The 15,591-nt window shown below is 43.8% G+C and overlaps 1 protein-coding gene across 7 annotated transcripts in view; it reads left to right on the top strand.

The window, feature by feature from the left end:
- The window catches only part of STARD13 (StAR related lipid transfer domain containing 13), a 251,605-nt gene extending 237,170 nt beyond the window's left edge, over positions 1 to 14,435 (top strand). For 6 of the 7 annotated variants that reach the window (XM_017538037.2, XM_037741811.1, XM_017538036.2 and 3 more), the window contains exons 9-14: positions 4,198 to 4,408; positions 5,202 to 5,316; positions 6,188 to 6,409; positions 7,299 to 7,516; positions 10,730 to 10,906; positions 11,876 to 14,435. In XM_017538037.2, the coding sequence (XP_017393526.1) occupies positions 4,198 to 4,408; positions 5,202 to 5,316; positions 6,188 to 6,409; positions 7,299 to 7,516; positions 10,730 to 10,906; positions 11,876 to 11,993 (1,061 nt within the window). In that variant the 3' untranslated portion in view covers positions 11,994 to 14,435. The remainder of the gene's footprint in view (positions 1 to 4,197; positions 4,409 to 5,201; positions 5,317 to 6,187; positions 6,410 to 7,298; positions 7,517 to 10,729; positions 10,907 to 11,875) is intronic. The other variant, XM_017538039.2, reaches the window with a different exon arrangement.
- Positions 14,436 to 15,591: the final 1,156 nt, after the last annotated feature.

Below are 15,591 nucleotides of genomic sequence, written 5' to 3'. Positions count from 1 at the left end.
ATCAGAGTGAGAATCTAGTCTCAAAAAAAAAAAAAGAAGGAAATTAGACATGTGACTCTTTGCTAGATATGGCAGTGTTAACATTATGAATTATTTTGATGACCAAATCCCAGTTCATGGGGGAAAGAAAGCCATTTGGCCCATGGGCTGTGAGTTTTGAGTCTTCAGCAAAATATGCCTGAAATGGACCTTGATATGGACTTGATCCAATTTGAAGAATATCCATGCTATAGAGAATTCTGTACAAAATGTGTTTAAGGAGTCCATGATACTGCAAACTCAGGAAGGATTGTAATCAGAACCACTTGTGAAAACAGATTAAAGTAGCAACCCACTAAGTAAATATTAGTTTTTCAAGGTGAGTAGGTTAAGTTAAATTAATGATTCAAGTTGCTAGAGCCCAAACAGGGAGTTCTTGATGTTGTTGCTCTGAGAGGTTGAACTGCATTTTCAATTAAGCCTCCCTTATGGTTTGGAAGTATCAGATATGAGTCTTTACATTTAATCAAGTTCTTGGGTTAAGTTTGATACTGGTCTAAGGCTAAAGCCACATTACTTTCAAGAAATAAATATCCTTGGCCCTTTCTGAGTCACAAGCAAGAAGCCAGATCAAAGCAGGCTTTGCTTTAGCTGAACAAACATTTACAGAGCGTGGCTTCTGTACCGGGCACCATGCTGAGCATGGCGGAGCATATATATGGGAGACTCGCTCTCTTAAGGATCCTACAATTAAGGGAGATGAGGCATGAACATAAATAACTCCAACACAACTAAGTTGGAGAAGCTCCATAGAAAGGTTACAAAGAAAAGTTCAAGGAGGGAGAGATGAAGAATGAGGGCTTCATGGAGGAAGTGACAACCAAAGGCTGAGACATGTGAGGAACACGTTTTGGGTACTTGCTCTGCAGATAGCATAAGCAGATGTCAGGAGAGCCCAGAGTATTCATCTGGCTTGCATGTATGGCAAACGTACAGAGTGACGCCAAATGACACTGAAAAACAACGCTGGAGCCATACATTGGAGGGACACTGAGTATTAGGGCAAGCAGCTTATGCTTGATTCATTAAGTATTGGGGAACCCTCAGGTGTTGTTAAGGGACTTACCAGTTACAGTGCTCTCAGCTGTAAAGACAGAACCAAATATCCATTGAACAGTCATTTATGCAATAAGTACATTTTATTATCTCACATAATTCCTGAGTTGGGTATCCCGCAGCTCAGTGATGCCAGGGCTAAAGTCAGCTTCTCTTAGCTTTGCCTTTAATGTCACAATATGATTGTCACAGCTCATAAGTATCACATCTTCACAAAATCACATTCCAAGGCAAGAAGAGAGTAACAGCGCTTCTCCTTGGCCATGTGTCTGGTTTCATCAGGGACATACATCTTGCAGAAACTCTTGGCATTTTCCTTGGTCCCCTCAGGCAGAAGTGGTTAACAATTTCCCCCCTAAACCCAACGGTAGAAAGAAGACCTGGATTGCCAGTTTTGGTTTAGTCCCACTTGGTTCATCCCTGGGTCTGGGGGGGAACCCATTTCCCTAAGTATAATGCAGCTCACAGCTGAGCAGAACATGTGTTTCCTTCATGAGGAGGAAGGGAAGAACAGGCACTGAGTTGATTAGGTGGCCAGCCTTGTATCTGCCGCAGGGAGAAAGTCCACAGCACTGTGTCATTGATGCAGGAATCTGGAAGTGGTGCACAAGAGGCACTGGCCTGGACGAGCATGGAGGCCCAGGGAGTCAGCACACTAATCACGGTTCTAGATTACCTGCAGGAACTTTCAGCAGGGAGATGGGAGAAAAGACCTTCCATGCGTAAACCCTAGAGTCAAAGTTTCCGAACTGCGACTGTGGCAGGGAGGAACAGTTCCTCCTCCAGCTATCCAGAGAAGTTCTGTTTTCAGCTATGCCACTTCTTGGGCTTTCATCAAATGATTAAATAAATTGGAGTGTTGGAGGAGTAATGAAAATATTTGAATCCTACCCATCTAGAGGAGAGAGAAGGATGGAGGGGTCAAAGACAACCATAGGCTTTAAGGCTTGATGATTGAAAGAATGTGGAAATTGGAGGGGAGAAGGGTTCGGAATCCACAGGATTCTGAATTTGAGGTGCCAGTAACCCCCACGTGATTGCAAATTATCCACACTTAGAAATTCAGACCTAGAATCATCCCCTTAGAGCCAGGAAAGGGGCAGGACCTGCAGCAGTGTGACATATAACAGAAAGCTAAAAGAGTAGAGGATCCAAAATGAATGCTGAATTTAGGTATTCATAGTTGACCTTCGCAAGCATTTTTAGTAAATGATAATAACGATGGACAGGAAGTATTTTTGAGGGGTTAAAAAACAAGTGAATAGATAGGAAATTGAGACAACATATAGAGATGACAGGCGACCCTTCAAAAATGATGGCTGAGAAAAAATGTTGGCATGGAAAAGAAGCTTAGTAATCTAAAGTTAAACAGTGTATATACACTGGACACCTTACAGTAGAGCAGCATATTTAAAACAATTCAGCAGCTCAAGCAGAATTTGTAACACCTCTCACAAGCTTGAAATCATGAGAACCATCCGTTTCTGCTCCACCCCAAGCAAGAGTAAGAAAATGGGTTTGCTATAATTTTAACGAAATGGCTCTTCTCTGTGAACCCCAGGTATATCTTGTGCCAGTATACAATGGCCATGGTAGGAGTGGGGACGGGTTTCAGACTGCTGAAGGCATCCTCAGGTTCTTCCAGGAACTTGCATTTACTGATCAGGGCCAGAATGTGGCCAGCCTTGGGGCGTGACGTCATGCCTCCTGTATGCGAATGTGGGTAAATCCAGCATTGGTAGCCCCCAGGACCACAAACCCTGGGGCCAGCCAGGACCCGCGCAGAAGGTCACACCTCAACCCCTCTCGAGCAGTCAGCTCCGAGTTTGTTTTTCTCGTGTACTCTCGCCAGTAGCAAATATCTGAATGTGTATTTGTGTTTAGTAATATAAATATACTGGATATACTGTAATGTACTATTGCGTTATAAAAAAACACCCACTCAATATTTTTAATGGATGAAAGAAAAGATAAACAAACGTGGGAGTGCTAATGATTTTCTTTTTGCACCTCAAGAGACTGTCAGGAGCACACCTCCTCGCCCCGTGAGAGTGCAGTGACCCTAGTGTGGAGACCTCAGCTCCAGAACGTGGCATTTTAAGAAAGACAATAGTATTGACAGAAGCGAGCTTCCAACAGTGTCTTTTGCAATGAGAGGACTGAAGTCATCACTAGATAAACACAGCCATGGGTGCGAGCAGCAGAAGGCAGCGCTAGTACTCGTTTGGTGTGATTTTCCATTTCGTTCACCTCATCTTGTTGGAACCAATTCCCTGTTAAGGCTGCATAACCAGCACCCCCCACCACAGGGACCACCTCAAGGGGAATGGGACTGAGAAGGGCCAGACATTCCCTGTAACCTTAGGCAGCCTGGTTCTTCTTCCGCAAGCACAGCCTCAATTTCCATAAACCCCAAGATTATGGAACAGGTGACGCTGGGTCTCCACATGAGGTCCATAGCAGGCATCCTGCAAAGCAAGCCTTGGGGGATTTGTAGGAAAAAGGAAGATATGCCAGGCTTCCCCTTGAGAAGCTGGCCCTCTAGGAATGAGGTCAGAGAGCCCACCAGCTCAAGCCCACCTGGTGAATTGCATGGCACCGGCATTATGGCCTGGATGCCAGGGGTAGAAAAAGGCAAGTCGAGGCTACTGTTCTCCTAACACAGTGGTTTTCCAACCATGTCCTATGGGGCCCTGGGCATCCTAAGAGGGGCTTCCCAAGCTGTCTGGCAGGGAGGATGGGCAAGAGGGGCACCAGGTTGACAGAGCCCTAATCACCAACTTCACCCAGAAGCCTTCTGAAAGCAGATTTATTGCTCAGAATACAAAAAGCCAGGATGGTGGTGCCCCTTTCTAAACCCTGCTTGGCCATCAAGACTGCCAGTCCCAGAGTTCAACTGCAAGGGTCGGGACTCAGCTCTGCCTCCCATGCGCTGTGAGCCCTCAGCAATTACTGACTTCTTTGTGCTTTCCCTGCTGTTCTGGTTGTTGATGATGACTCTGAGTGTGCCTTCATACCAGGAAGGTAGAGCTTATGCAATGCCTCCCAGCTGGCTCTTTCTGTGACTGCTCCTCCAATGACCTGGCATCTACTTTTCCTCAGATGTCCCCAAAGAGCAGCGGCTGCAGGCTGTGCAGGCCACCATCCTGCTACTGGCCGATGAGAACAGGGAGGTCCTGCAGACGCTCCTGTGTTTCCTGAATGATGTCGTCAACTTAGTGGAAGAGAATCAGATGACGCCCATGAACCTGGCAGTGTGTCTGGCCCCCTCCCTCTTTCATCTTAATTTATTGAAGAAAGAAAGCTCTCCACGGTGGGTTTTTTTTTCTCAGCAACAGCAGTAATCCCAAAGCAGGCATTCCCCACAGTTCATAAGGCAGGTTGGATGGATGGATGGATAGATAGATAGATACATATGAATGGATATATTGATAGACAGATGATAGGTAGGTAGGTAGATAGATGATAGATTGATAGATGATACATAGATAATAGATGACAGATGATAATGAGAGAGATAAATTGATGATTGATAGGTAGATAATAGAGATAGATACTAGATTATAGATAGATAAAATGTGTCTCATGCTACATTTCAACTTCAGGATTTGTCAAACACTCTTCATAATCAGAAAGTCTTGTGAGGCACCCTAATTCACAGGGCTCAGATTCATAGAATTATTGAGCTAGCATTGAAGAATGCCAGTTTTGATCCAGAAAGCCTGAGTTTTGTTTTGTCTGTGTGAGGGAGGAGGAAAACATTCACAAAGTAGTATTTTACAATCTTTAGTTTAAAAGGCTATATTTAAGACCAAAGCACAGGAGCTTGCAGTTAGGGGGTTTCAAACTTTGGAAAAACAGATTAATTTCTTCCCCCACCATTCTTCCTGACCTTTTAGTTTTCCAAGATTTTTCCTTGTGATCTGTCAGACTGTTAATCTGATTCAGAATATCTAAGATATGTGATCATTGTTTTTATTTGGAAACGCCAAAGCATGGGATCTGGAGAGCATCTGTGTATAAACAGAAAACCAAAGGGATGAGTTTGGTATTGTGACAAGCTCTTTGGTGTGGGATCCTCTTTGCACACTCACATTCAATTGCAGAGTCATACAGAAGAAATATGCCACCGGGAAGCCAGATCAAAAGGACCTCAACGAGAATCTGGCAGCAGCTCAGGGGCTTGCGCACATGATCATGGAATGCGACAGACTTTTTGAGGTGAGCAAAAGGCTTGAACCTCCGCCTCCCTTGTAGCTCTTGGAACTAGATAAGACGCCTGGGATTGTTACTACATTTGCAGTTTCTATCTGTTTGTTCCTGATTTTATAATGACAATAGTATACGCTATAGCTCTGGTCTTTCCTTCCAAGAAAGGTGAGGAGCTAGCTATACAATTGAGGCTTTGATAAGGACACTCGGGGTTACTGTGCTGATGGTTTTCCTGCAAACATTTGCATCACCTGCCATTGTCAGGTTCAAGGCCAGTCAGCCAGTTATGTTCTGTTTGATTTCACCTTGGGACTTGATTAGGTTAAACATCTGTGTGAGTGTGTTTGTGATACTGAGCAATCTTTGTTGCTAAGAACTAGTGACAGCTTATGAATACAGCCACAGTCATGTAAAAGAAGTAAGTGAACCAGACTTGTGGCATACTTTTGTGATAGAATTGGCATTTGTCAATGGGAAAAGTGTGCTAAAAAAGTCAAGCTATGCCCAAGTCATGTTTGATGTTTCCCTTCACAAGTCTATCTGTTTTAAGTCTTATTCACAGTGGGTAAAGTCTGAGCCCACATTTTGCCGAATTGAATAAAAAGACATTGGAGGTAAAATAGAAGGGAAATGGAAAGAATGAAGAGGAAGTCATTGCAATGTTTTGAATCATAAATACAGCCTCAGAAACATATGTGTATTTCCTGATGTTAGAAAGGCCCCTCCTGGCCTTGGCAGTGATCTTAGAAAAACATCTCCGTCCCTAGGGCCCTGGGCCCGTGGCTCCAAGCCAGGTTGTGGGTGAAATGGCTTTGCTTTCTCTGAGTCTCGGCATTTCTTTGGCTCAGTGTGTTGCTCTTTCGTGCATCCATTGGTCTAGGTTCCACACGAGTTGGTGGCCCAGTCTCGTAACTCATATGTGGAGGCTGAGATCCACGTGCCAACCCTGAAAGAATTGGGGACACAGCTGGAGGAGAGTGGGGCAACTTTCCACACTTACCTGAACCATCTCATCCAGGGCCTCCAGAAAGAAGCCAAGGAGAAGTTCAAAGGATGGGTCACGTGTACCAGCACCGACAATACAGACCTTGCTTTCAAAAAGGTAATCTCAGGGCATGGAGAAAGATCGCCCCCAGAAAGCCACAGCTAACAATCAGACATTTGTTTTTGCATTGAAAAATGGCTGTAGTGTCCACAGGGCTTGGCACAGTTAAGGCACATGTACCACTCAAAGACTCAGTCCAGAGATCTGTTGCCTATAATCAGAGGGCAGAATATGGAGCCAGATGGCTGGATCCCAGTCCTGTCTCTACCCCTTAGTTGTGTAATATTGGGCAAGTCACACACCTCTTTGTGCCTCCGTTTTCCCATCTGCAAAATGGACGTTGTAAGAGTACCACTGTCGGAAGAAGGCTAATTTAAAAAACAATGACTTAGAACAGTGCCTGGCACATAGTAACCACCATGCATGTTGGTGATGCGCATTTTTATCGTCATCATTATTTTTTGTTTGTTTTTTGAGACTGAGTCTCGCTCTGTCACCAGGCTGGAGTGCAATGGCACAATCTTGGCCCACTGCAGCCTCCGCCTCCAGGGTTCAATTGATTCTCATGCCTCAGCCTCCCGAGTAGATGGGATTACAGGCACATGCCACCACAACCAGCTAATTTTTGTACTTTTAGCAGAGACAGGGTTTTACCATGTTGACCAGGATGGTCTCAATCTCCTGACCTCGTGATCTGCTCACCTCAGCCTCCCAAAGTGCTGGGATTACAGGCGTGAGCCACCGCGCCCGGCCGCATTATTCTTGTTTTCAGCTTAAGGACTAAAATGTTAAATCCGAGGTATGTAGCGTCACTTTCAATTTACATAATCAGTGATGGTTTTCGAACACCCAGCAAAGTATGGTAGGAAAACCAAAAGCCCAAACAAAAAATGTTGGACCCATATCCCAGACAGCCTCTTCAGCTTCTGATGTTGTCTTTCCCAAGGTGGGTGACGGGAACCCGCTGAAGCTGTGGAAGGCTTCTGTGGAGGTGGAAGCGCCCCCCTCGGTGGTCCTGAACCGTGTGCTGAGAGAGCGGCACCTTTGGGATGAGGACTTTGTGCAGTGGAAGGTTGTGGAGAGTCTAGACCGACAAACAGAAATCTACCAGTACGTGTTGAACAGCATGGCCCCTCATCCTTCCAGAGACTTCGTGGTTCTCAGGTGAGCCTGACTCAAGGTTTATGATGTTCTGTTCCAAAGGTGGGATGTGAGCTGCAGATGTGAGCACCTCCTGGGATCTCCTACTGAAGTCCAGCCTCCACGGGGAACACCAAGCCGGCTCTTGTCTCCCTCAGTGACAGCTGAGTTTTCCATGTTAATGCCGGATTTCCTGCATCTTTTCATCCAGACTACAGCTCTGCCAGGGCACTCTGATGGCCCCTCTCCTTGTGGAGGACACAGTTTATTAGGCCATAAATATTGTTCATTTCCTCAGAACATACAGCCCAGAAAAGCTGCTGTGTGTCCAGTAGCGCTTTCTGCCAAATTATGCAAATGCATCTCACTGGCTTTTCTTCTGATCTTGCTTTTCTCCCCCGTGGGAAAGTGTGTGTAACTGTCGAGACTGGAGTAGGTATGACATCAGAAGTCATCTGTATAACTTCAGATGTTTATAGCTGGTTACCACGCTCAGAAACCTTGGCACTGCCCTGGAGATCCAGAAACGCTTGCTGATTCTGTTTCTGCCAAGGAAATATTGCTTCTGATTGATGTAAGGGTTGAGTTTCAGACACCTGCTCTCGGGGTTTGGAAGGGGATGCTCAACCAATGATAGAAAGTTTGCACAGTAGAAATGCAGTATTGCATCCACAAGAACAGAAATCAAGGGTACTAAAGAACCTGACTAAAAAGTAATTAGATCAATATATCTTTTTTTATGGAAAAATCTTGGCAAACCCTGTCTCATGTCACAGATCAGCAATGTAAAAGGAACCTATTGTGAAACTCCCAAATGTGTATTTAAAACACTTCCTTTATGAAACCAGTTTTGATGGCAAACTAAAGGTTACTTTTCACATGAGCTCTTTATGACTTTGGAATTGGCCCTTGGAACCTTGACTTTTAAAGGTGAATATTCCCTAAATATATGTATTTATCTCTGCTTCCTTGAGGTCCTGGTGGAGAATGCAGACAGTTTATAAGGGTGGCATATTACCAAAGTTATTAGGACATTAGTCATCTGGTGGAATTAAACTTCAGGCTTTCACTCCACAAGCGGCAAGTTGAAGAGCTGTTGCAGGATGGCTGCCATGGGGATGGGTTCATGCCATAGCCCATAGCATGCTCCTCCCTCCCTTCAGAGGAGGCTGAGGGCCTGAGTCTGTGTGTGGAACCTCCCTCCTTCCATCCATCCGGCAACCACACCAGCCTGCTATGTATTAGTGCTCCGTTCCATCATGCCCACATGCCAGGCACTGTAATAGGCTCTGGGTATGACGCGTGAATGCAGCAAACCATTCTCCTTCTCTCTTGGGGTTTGTATTTCACTGGGAAAAGAAGGTTCATAACAAGTAAGAAAGGGAGATGGGCTAACTTATCCTGGGAGGAATAAGATAGGGAGATAGTAAGGGATGGAATTTTAAATAGAATGGTCAGGGGGCGGTCTCACTGCACTAATTTTGATTCAAGACTTGAAGAAGTGGGGGTGGACTGTGAGGCCTTGAGGCCCTGAAGGAGAAGAGGTGCAGCCCTCCACGAGTTAGCAATGAACCAGATCTGGTTCCTGCCAACAGGAATTCCTTATGTGTCGGATACAAGAAGGTGGAAAGTGACAGGTGTGGTGAGGAGGCACAAGGCTGACATGCATCGTGTCTTCAGAGCATCTTCCCTTCTAGGCTGGCATGTATGAGTCTGGTCACCTTTCAGGATCACCACATTTGTCTCTCATGTCACACCCGTTGCTAGCTCCTTGGAAGCTTCCACTGAGAGTTGCTGAAGATTTTCCCATTTATCCGTACAAATCGCCACAGCTTTTAGTCTTCACGATTTATCACGTCATCGTTCATGAAAAGAGTGGTCACAGCATGGAAGTTGCTGAGCATTTGTGTGGGGCTTGCTTATTCCCAAGTTCTTGTCACACACATATCATCATTTCTCTTCCTGGTGTAGAAGGACAGGGTGAAGTCATGGAGGAGATGACTTAGTAAAGGAATAGAATTTGTGGAGTAAATAATGGGAATTCTTTTTTTTTTTTTTTTTTTTTTTTTTGATGGAGTCTCACTTTGTGGCCCAGGCTGGAGTGCAATGACACAATCTCATTTCACTGCAACCTCCGCCTCCCGGGTTCAAGCGATTCTCCTGCCTCAGCCTCCCAAGTAGCTGGGATTACAGTGCATGCCACCACACCCGGCTAATTATTTTTGTATTTTTAGTAGAGAAGGGGTTTCACCATGTTAGCCAGGATGCTCTTGCAATCTGCCCCCCTCAGCCTCCCAAAGTGCTGGGATTACAGGCATGAGCCACTGCACTCAGCCAGGAATTCTAATAATACAATCTATTATTATAGATCTCTAGGGTAGAAAGGGAAGTTAGAGGTACACAGATGTTGGCACAGCTCCTGACTCCCATCCACAACCTGCTTGAATAGTTCCAGGAACAGCGAACTCACTGCCTCCCAGGGCAGCCCATTTCTCCTGTGAACAGTGCACATTGTTAGACAGTGTTTCTCTCCTGCACAGAAATACACCTTCCTATCTCTGCCTTCTGGAGCCAAATCAACTATATTCATTTTTTTTCCCACTCAAGAGCCGCTCACGTATTTGAAGACAATAAGCAGGCCCACATATGTTTCATTTCCTTCAAGCTAAGTGTACCAGTTCACGTCTCCCAGGAAGCCTTCTCCATATTCCTCCCGCAGCCCCGCTCCATGTGATCCCAGAGCTCTCCGTGCATAACCTTGTCAGTGCACTTGCCCCGGTGCTTTTAGAATTCTGCTTAGAGTTGTCAGTTTTTCCTCCTGGGCTGTGTGTATCTTTATGTCCGTGGTGGCTTCTCAGAGCCTGGCATATTTATGTGCTTAATTGATGTCTGCTGAATGAATTGAAGGAGTGAGTTCTAATTCCTAAACTGTAAAACCACCTCTTCTAGAATAGGCAGGAGTCTCTGTAGCCCAGCAGGGCTGGGGGTTCCGAATGCAGATGGGAAAGCCGCAAGACCGTGTCTGGCCTCAAAGTACCAGAGCTGAGATCCTTGCTTTGAAATTCTCTCTATAAACTTTACACAAGCTTATGAAAACCATCACCTTAATCCAAGTCACTAGAATTGGAAGCGGAGCCCAGGTTATTGGCAGGAAAACATCAGCACAAACCTTAGCTGTGTGTTCAGGTTTTTCTTCCTCCCTCAGTCATGACTGATCTGCGGATTGTTTTGCTAAAGGATGTGGAAGACGGATCTGCCCAAAGGAACGTGTACCCTGGTGTCCCTCTCTGTGGAGCACGAGGAAGCCCAGCTCCTGGGTGGCGTGCGAGCGGTGGTGATGGACTCACAGTACTTGATAGAACCGTGTGGCTCTGGCAAGTCGAGACTCACTCACATCTGCAGGATAGACCTGAAGTAAGTGCCAAGTCCCCCAGTGGCACATCCAGCAGGGATGTCACCCTGATTTGGTTTCTTGTTTCATTGTTTTCTCCCCTCTGTCTTTCCCCCTTTGCTGAAATTCTGACATTTCTCCTGCAGCCCTTTGCCTTTCTTTATTTTCCGTTTTAAGCCCACTTATATTTCTGTTTCTCCCGTGAAACACACACCAGTAACAGAGCCTGACACATAGGAGATACTCAGTAAATCAGAGCTTTCTTCTCTTATGTTTCTTTTTGAGATAGGGTCTCATTCTGTCACCCAGGCTGGAGTGTAGCGGTGCCATCAGGGCTCACTGCAACCTCCACCTCCCGGACTCAAGTGATCCTCCCTCCTCAGCCTTCCCAATAGCTGAGACTACAGGTCCCCCCCATCATACTCAGCTAATTTTTGTATGTTTTTGTAGAGACCGAGCCTTGCCATGTTGGTTGGGCTGGTCTCAAACTCCTGGCCTCAAGTGATCTGCCCGGCTTGGCCTCCCTAAGTGCTGGGACTCCAGACATGAGCCACCGCCCCCGACTGTGTGTTTCTTTTATGCCTGTCCCCTTTTGCTGCTCCCTCTGATAGTTCTTTGAGAAGAAATTAACTTAAATCCAATCCCCTCAAGGCATTCATGTGCTAAACCCAGTTCTTGGTCTGGGTAGGCATAACGGAATTTTCACAGTAAATTCTGGATTTCATCTGAATCTTTTCACTTTACCCTGAGGTGTTGGTATCATTTTAAAGCACCTGATGAGTTCTGAAAAGACGGCATGCATACTTGGCAGCCAGGACGTGTTCAAGGCCTCTGATGACAGAATGAGGTCCTGAGCCCCTGGAGGTGGCAGCCCAGGTTGTCTGCAGGTGCACCAGTCATCGGGGCCCAAGGGCAGCCCTGTCCACCATGACTAATTGCTGTGATTTGGAAAAATAACTTTCCCACTCCCTTTCTGATTTCTTTCCCCACAGAGGTCACTCCCCAGAATGGTACAGCAAAGGCTTTGGACATCTGTGTGCAGCGGAAGTTGCCAGGATTAGAAACTCTTTCCAGCCCCTCATTGCTGAGGGCCCAGAAACTAAAATCTGAGTTTTCCCCAGTGTGACATCCAACTCAGGGAAGAGGAAACTAAAGTAACACGTATGGTAGAGAGTGTGCACGTGAGAAAGCAAGAGAAAGAGGAACCGACGGATGTGGTTAATGCCTAAAAATGGAAACGTTAAGAAGCTGGAATGCTGGAGATGCAAGAATTTCCAAGAACTTTCCTAGCCTTCCTGGAGATGGCTACATCCCTACTAATATAATTTTAAAGTGAGAACATTTATCTATGTTGCTTAAAATTAAATGGATTATTCCTTGTGCATTGCCTAATTTGCTATTTAAAGGCTTCTAAGAAGCGTATACTTAACTGTAAATAAATGTATGTATAGCATATGTACATATGTGTGTATATCTCCATCTTTACTGTATATATGTAAAATACCAATTTTATATAGAATTGTGTGTTTTGAAAAGGATGGTGTCTGACTCAGTGAGTCCCGTCCTCACAGAGTTCTTTCCAAGTGGCGCTGGGCCCCATCTCTCTACTGTCCTGTAAGCTGTGCAGAACCTGCTGCTAACACCAAGGTGTGAACATGCCCTGATGTCTAACCAAAGATTAGCTAACCAAAGGAAAATAACATTAAAGGGGACTTACGTGTTGATGCTTTGTTTCTGTTATTCAAAAACTGAGAGTGGAATTCTGGGATGAAGCAGGGAAAGAATACTCCTCCTCAAAGCAAAGCAGGGGGTGAGAAGTCATCACCAAGTTTAAGGCTAGATGAGGAGTTGCCACTCGGCCCAACGAGATGCAATTTCAGTGAGCTACGGACCACTGGAGTCAGTGAGAATGACGGAAACAGAAGCAATACCTCCCACTCCCACGCCCACCACTACAGCCCCCAAGTCAAGATGAATACGATAGCCTTTACTTATTCACAGCCAAAGGGAGCCCCTGTGTTGTCTCAAGTTTTTATACATTCATTTCATCATGTTGTTAAGTTGTCGTTCTATTTGACCAGTGGCCTATTTGGTCACAGTTAATTGGTATTTTCTTATTGCACTGAATTCCACTCTGGACACCACAACATGAAGGGAGATGATGGCCATTCCGTTCAATTCCTAGATCATTACAGCTTCAGGGAATTCATATTTTGCTATGTGTAGGATGCTCTTAAAATGTAATTCATTAAACTTTTGCAATCTGAAAGACAGGGTTTTTAACTAACAACATAAGACCAAAACTATATTCTTTGATTAGTTTTAGAAAGTATAATCTGGTTTATTAATTCTTCTCTGTTTCTTCACTAGCCAGTCCAAGCTACCTATGCATTTGACCCAACCTTATTTATTACTGTACAGACTAAGCAAATTGACTCCCCTTAGCCACCTGCTAATGGATCTAATGTGCTTCTTATTGTAATTCAGCAGTTCTGGAGAGAAAGGTAACTTATTGTGTGTTTGATTTCAGGGAGAGAGATTTTCTTTGGTCATTTATAATAGAGATTGATATGATTTAGCAACTTGAATTGGAGGAAAAAAAGAAAAGCAAATGAGTGTTTTCAGGTTCTTTGTATTATATGCATTTATATAATGTTTGTTTCTGTTAGCAATGTGCAATTATTTTATTGAGAGGAATAAAAACGCTTTCTATGAGTTTGGTATGGTGCAAGAAAAATCATAGAGTTTGAATTATGACCTAGGAATTTTTTATTCCCATATCTACCTAAGAAGATAACAGCAAATCCGTAATTTTCCATTTGGGCAATGCTTTGTGAGCAAAACAAAGTCACTTCTGCCATAACATCTTAAATGAAACCATGTATGCCAGATTATTTTATATGCATTAACAAGATCTCTAGTGAAGTTTAATCTAGCTAAACACTGGTCCTGCTCCAAAGACGGGATCCGACGTGTTTGGAAAATGTGATAAGCACACAAGGATGAGTGGCTTTGGATCACCCAGAGAGGTGCTTGTCCAGCTTTCACATGCACCTGAATTGCCTGGGGATCTAGTGAAACTGCAGACTCTGCTCCAGGTAATCTGGGCTGGCCTGAGATTCTGCATTTGTAAGGAGTCTCAGGGATGCCTGTGCTGCTGGCCTAAAACCACACTCAGAAACAAGGACCTAGAAGATCCCTAAAATAGAATAAAAACAAATGTGATTGTATTTCTGACTCTCCCTCTCTTCAAATTACCTTTTTGGTTTTTGTGCACAAAGTAATCACACCACCGCTGCATAACAACACGGTGCATCTTTTTAAAAAAAGGAAAAGGGAAAGAAAGGAGAAAAAAACCATGCATCAAGCTTATTTGTCAAATACCACAGTATTTTATTCATTGTTATCTTGCCAATGGAAATAAAGTATGATATTGCATTTAAATATTATATTTATACCTCATGTATATTTTTACCTCAATTGTTGGCATCAATCATCAATTGTAAATAAATAATTGCCAGGGCAAATAAATTTATATATATATTAAATATTTCCTATTTTCTATAAAATAGATGTTGATTTTCATGCTTCATCTTTAAATGGAAAACTTGCTTCATGAGGAAGATTTCTCCCAAGATAGCTGTCCATGACCTTGACTTCCTGGTACCATCTATAGTCAATTCTGTCTTCAAATACATGGATGTTGTCAATAGACATTCACTGTCAGGCCGGGTGCCTTAACCTGGGTCTAAGGAATTAAAGTTATGGGGGGGGGTGGCTTCTTAAATTTAATTGTCCTTAAATCTAGAAGTTATAAAAACATATTCATATTTTTTATCAGAGATTTAGTAAACTCTTTAGCTACATTTTATTTTGGTTAAGTAGACAAGAAATCAAGATTTGATGAAGTGACTTACAGCTGCATTACTAGACCATGAAAAGTTGCCATAAACAATTCTGACTCTCTTCCTTTCTACCCTGAACTCTGGGGTTCACTTCTAAATATCAGCAGAGATAGCCCTTAAGAAAGCAGGGGCTCTCAGATATTCTCAGGCACAGGTTTCCAAAGCCACAGAAGCCCAGAAGACCAAATGTCCCTACAAAAGTTGTCCCAACTCTGCTCTCTGCTCATCTCACATACACCTTGCCCTGTTACTTCAAAGTTTTGTTTTCATAGTAGGGAAAGGAGGAATTCAATGGCGCTTTTTCTCTTCTACATGAAAGAAAAGAATGTGATGGTCATTCTAGCAACCACAGGCTGCAGATGTCCTGAGAGTATGGATCATATGAATTCAAACGTGATTCCTGCTAATTACCTTTATCTCATTACTATTTATGTGTCAACACATACAATGATTAGGTACCCCACAAATATATACAATTTCAAATACTATTTGTCAACTAAAAATAATTTTTAAAAGGAAAAAAATTTTACATTATTCCAAATACTCTTCGTGAAATTCTTAAGATATAAAACTGTTCTATCTGTGTCTTTGATATTTGGTCACAGAAAAACTGGCCATATGGTTCCTTCTCAGGAAGATAAATGTAAAGGTATAAAACAGACCCCAACCAAATGGAGTGTCACATTCTGACACAAAAGCAAAATCAATGTGTGCTGACTGCACAAGGAGTGAAGAAATAAACACCTGACCTTGCAACATTGGTATGTTACAAAGTCATGCAGTTGGAAGAACAGATGATGTAC

The sequence above is a fragment of the Cebus imitator genome, unplaced genomic scaffold (genome assembly GCF_001604975.1).
Source record: "Cebus imitator isolate Cc_AM_T3 unplaced genomic scaffold, Cebus_imitator-1.0 Scaffold108, whole genome shotgun sequence".
NCBI lineage: Eukaryota > Metazoa > Chordata > Mammalia > Primates > Cebidae > Cebus > Cebus imitator.
The sequence above is the reverse complement of the archived record's forward strand: the minus strand, read 5'-3'. Positions and strand labels throughout refer to the sequence as shown.